The sequence below is a fragment of the Monopterus albus genome, unplaced genomic scaffold (genome assembly GCF_001952655.1).
Source record: "Monopterus albus unplaced genomic scaffold, M_albus_1.0 scaffold176.1, whole genome shotgun sequence".
Lineage (NCBI taxonomy): Eukaryota > Metazoa > Chordata > Actinopteri > Synbranchiformes > Synbranchidae > Monopterus > Monopterus albus.
In genome coordinates this window covers 857,292-857,811 of record NW_018128056.1, presented here as the reverse complement: position 1 = coordinate 857,811, position 520 = coordinate 857,292, and the positions used below count along the sequence as shown (strand labels likewise).

The 520-nt window shown below is 48.5% G+C and overlaps 1 protein-coding gene across 1 annotated transcript in view; it reads right to left on the bottom strand.

Moving 5' to 3' along the window:
* Positions 1-116: 116 nt before the first annotated feature.
* The window catches only part of LOC109969624 (serine/threonine-protein kinase PAK 2-like), a gene marked incomplete at its 3' end in the record, with an annotated part of 14,068 nt that continues 13,664 nt past the window's right edge, over positions 117-520 (bottom strand). The window contains exon 7 of the mRNA XM_020616647.1: positions 117-233. Within this exon, the coding sequence (XP_020472303.1) occupies positions 117-233 (117 nt within the window). The remainder of the gene's footprint in view (positions 234-520) is intronic.

Below are 520 nucleotides of genomic sequence, written 5' to 3'. Positions count from 1 at the left end.
GTCACTGCCTGTTCCACTGCCACTAAAGCGGTCTGGAGTTCCTGAGTGTCTTATGCTCGCATGTCTTATAAGGAGCTTTGGAGGCTGCCCAGATTTGTGTTGATACCAGAACATACACTGCGCACCACTACAGGTTGCGACAGCTTGGTCGATTTTACAGGTCAGAGTGACAGTGGATCCTGGACTAGATGTCACCACTGGAGGCTGAGTCACAGTCACCTGACCGCTGCATCCTGCAAACAAAAACAATCATTCATTTGTCAGTAAAAATCAATGAGAGAACAGGCAGCGTGTTTGAAAAGTAGCTGAGTGAATGAACCTGTAAAACAGCAGCAGACCAGCGTCCAGACGAGGATGGTGATGAGAGTCATGGTGGTTGTGGTTCCTGCTGTGTCGACTGACAGATCTGAGTCCTGCAGCGTTGAACTCACAGGACTATAAACCTTCTCAGTTCACTGGAGGATCAGCTGACGATGCAAAGCCTCCTCTCTATGGAAATGATTTCTCTGCTCTCAACACA